Raw genomic sequence first — 3,663 nt, forward strand, 5'->3', positions numbered from 1 at the left:
GGAGTAGTTGTACCCACTGCTTAAATATGAATTGTCTTTCTGAAAACAAACATGTATGAATTAAGTAAAAGAGTTATTAAAATAATGTATGCGTGGGGCTCTGATGACAAGTGGCGTTACAACAGCGCCTTCTATCGACGTTTGGTAGAACTACAGGGTTTGAAAGACCTGTCTAATAGCGTTATATGTGCAGTCGACGACCAAGTCCAGGTGGAAGCGTCATCTAGCGGTTTTCTGAAGCTCTGCAAGTGTATCTCCAAGACCCAATGATTTACGTCAACGCTGTGTTTGACTGCTAAAAACGTGAAATGTCACCGTTTCTTTTCACATATCTTTCTTTACTTAGATTATTGTGAATAGATATACTGAAGACGAAAAAGCAGACAATAAAGATGTTGACATTATAGGGCCCAGTGATTTAATGTCTATTGGCAATATATTGCTTTAGCGAAAACTTTGAGTCTCTTGTAGATCAATGAAGTTACCAACGAAAGTAATGATGTCGTGGTACATATACATGGTTTAAGTTCGAGCACTCCGGGCTCTGTTAAGGCCCATAAGGTTTTTGTCGTTGCGGGCCTTAGTAGTTTTAGGCAACGCCCCACGTCCCAAATATGGAGCGGTGCATTACAAATATGCAGGGGCACACATGTATGGAACACTTAATCTTTTCTCTTTTCTTAAATCGTGCAGAGATGTTTAAAGTGGAATAATGGTGATTATATTATTTCTATTGCTTAAGGCGACAGTTTTTGGAACCCCGACTTGAGTTTTCCTTTCTCTGCTGGTTTTGTTTCCAAGTCCCCGATGTCTCCTTCATGAGTGTGGTAGAAACGATTAAAGTTGGCAACTATAACCGGAACCGGAAGTGCGAGTGCGAGAACGCCGGCGATGGTGCACAGCGTCCCGATCAGTTTACCTCCCAGGGTCTTCGGTATCATGTCGCCGTAACCGACCGTTACCATGGTGACGATGGTCCACCAAAATGCCGACGGGATGCTCTCAAAATCGCTGTCTTCTTTCCCTTCTTCCATCAGATAGACACAGGTGGAGAACAGAAGGGTGGCAAGGACAAGGAAGAACGACAACAGACCCAACTCTCCCAGACTGGACTTGAGAGTCTTCGCGAGAACTTTCATGGCGCCAGAGTGACGGGTGAGCTTGAAGATTCGAAACACTCTGACCAATCGCGCCACGCGGAAGATGTACTCGATTTTAGTTGACCCCCTCCAAGCCAATCCAAGCCAGTTCTCAAGCCAATGCACCACAATGATGACCAGGATTTCTATGAAATATGGCAGAATGGCGAGCAAGTCTATAATGTTCATTGCTTGTGCGAAAAACTTTTTCTTGGATGGACATGAAATAGCTCGTATGAGAAACTCAAATAGAAACCACCCGATGCAGGTACTTTCTGTTAGAAAGAAGGGTTCTTCAAAGGCCTTCAGTAAGTCTTGTAGTGAGGACTTACGACTATGTGTAGGCTTCAAACTCGGGATGCTTTCAAGGCACAACACGCCTAGAGATATTATTATGAACCCGACTGACACTGAGGCCACAACTCGAGCAGCTTTGGAGCTTTGCGGATATTCGAATAGTAGCCAAAGATGTCTTAAAATCACGTTGTTTGGTAGCACCGTCTCTGTCTTGTCAAGAAACCCTTCATTCCTTCGGAGTCTCGACAAAGCTTCTTCGCCAAGATCGAAAAACTTCAGTTCCTCATAGAAGACGTCGAGAGGTACGCAAAGCGGTCGGTTTATTTTGCCTCCTGTTTGATAGTAATCCAAGATGGCGTCGAAACTTGGCCGATTCCTATCGAAGAAGAACTCGTCACGTGATTCGTCCCAGAATTCCATCCTGCGCATGGGGCTGCCCAGAAGCGTGTCCGGGTACCGGTTCAGTGTTCTCAAACAAGTCTCAAAGCGAAGTCCGCTGATGTTGATCACAACACGTTGCGAACAAGAAGAGGCAGTGGATGACGTCAGGGTCCATGTCGTCGGCCATTGGCTGTCGCTCAGTGCAGCAGATTCGTAGTCCCCGGATGTCATCCTCTGCGCGTGCGCGGACTCGTAGTCCCCGGATGTGGTCCTCTCCAAGTCCCCGGATGTTGTGCTTTCCTCTGGCATGGGTTCGTAGTCCCCGGATGTTATCCTCTGCGCAGGTCCCCCCGTCAATGTGGCTCCGATGTCGTCTATCAGCGTTCCTTTTGGCCAGGATTTCTGCCTGCCATAGTCGGAATTCCTCATCATGGCGACGGAATCGTCAGCTAATGACGACATCGTGATGCTTTCGTTGATCATCTTCTCATCTACTGGGCGGCGTCCAAATGTCGAACCGGGTCGGAATCTCAGTCGCTCCGCTAACTCTGAGTTATCGAATTCCTTTTGAGAGGGTCGATCGCCTTAAACCCTAGAGATGGATTTAGCATCAGACTTTGCGTGAAGGCTTCCGTGTCGCGCTCCCTGCATACCAGAATGTTCACCAAAAGCAGTTTTACCGAAAATGGCGGACGTGTATGGAAACGGGCGACGAGTCACCTACCTCAGAAAGTTGAAGGGTCCAAAGTGACAACCCATCGAAAATCACTGGCAAGTCGCTCCCAATTTACGGAATTCCTCCCATACGAATGCGCTGTGTTGTCGTAGAGTTCCTTGGTATTTTAACTGTCTTCCTTTCAGAGACAGAAGTAAACTGTGGTATTTTTCCTTGACCTAAGCTTGCTGATCGATCGCGTTTTCTTTCTTCCGCATGGGTGGCCGTGTGTCAACATCTTGCCAAGACATCTTGACATGGTCTCAGTGAGGTCTCATGGATGCTAATTAGGTTTGGTTTGACCACAAGACGACGAAGCCAGTCTCTGTTCCAGACACAAGTCCGTATCTCCAGACCTAGCCGGCTCTGGAAATAAAGCAAAGTAATATAATGTTAGATTTAAGCATCAAATAAATGATAAGTTTATTACAAATTCCTGCCCAAAGGCTAATAAAAAATAACAAATATAAAAGAACATTGAGATACGGTACAAGATAACTTCAAGATATACATAATAACACGAGGGAATTGTCTAAAACTATAGCTATGTATAGAACTATGTCTGGTCATTACATACCAAACTGTTCGGTATGTAATGACCACACAATAGAAAAACTATGTGAATTCATTTCCAGTTTCTTTAAAAAGAGAGAAGAAATCTTCAAGACCTAGATTAGATAAAATTCCTAAGATTTTACCTTATTCTTTTATCCTTCTATCCTATGTATTATGTTACTAAAGCCACAGCAAGTAAATTTTATAGATGGCATCCTCCGCAGACTTCACATTTAATGCGAGCGGGCGAAAAAAACCAAGGCGGGCCGAAAAAAGCAATGTTCCTACATTTTATAATTTTAACTCAATCATTGTACAAATGGTTTTGATTCAGTAAGAACATCACATATACAAATTAATTGCTGTGGCCTAAGTATGGTACATATATGTAACATTATACTCAGATGCATTTAGCCCCATGGGCACGAACATGCAAATAAAGAAGTTATTATATTATCTGTAACTACAGTAATGAAATGACATTACCCTGTATGGATATGGCATCATCACAGATGAAATTTATGGCTTTTACAGAACGGCTGCGAACGTTTGGAACATGTTTGGTACTGAGTAATA

General features: G+C 43.9%; 1 protein-coding gene across 1 annotated transcript; it reads right to left on the reverse strand.

Annotated features, from left to right (window-relative positions):
• Positions 1–572: 572 nt before the first annotated feature.
• On the reverse strand, positions 573–2,882 carry LOC109476317 (shaker-related potassium channel tsha2-like). Its single transcript, XM_019777234.1, has one exon. The coding sequence runs from the start codon at positions 2,298–2,300 to the stop codon at positions 738–740; it is 1,563 nt and encodes a 520-aa protein (XP_019632793.1). The 5' UTR covers positions 2,301–2,882; the 3' UTR covers positions 573–737.
• Positions 2,883–3,663: the final 781 nt, after the last annotated feature.

The sequence above is a fragment of the Branchiostoma belcheri genome, unplaced genomic scaffold (genome assembly GCF_001625305.1).
Source record: "Branchiostoma belcheri isolate BF01 breed outbred unplaced genomic scaffold, Haploidv18h27 scaffold37, whole genome shotgun sequence".
NCBI classification, from domain to species: domain Eukaryota; kingdom Metazoa; phylum Chordata; class Leptocardii; order Amphioxiformes; family Branchiostomatidae; genus Branchiostoma; species Branchiostoma belcheri.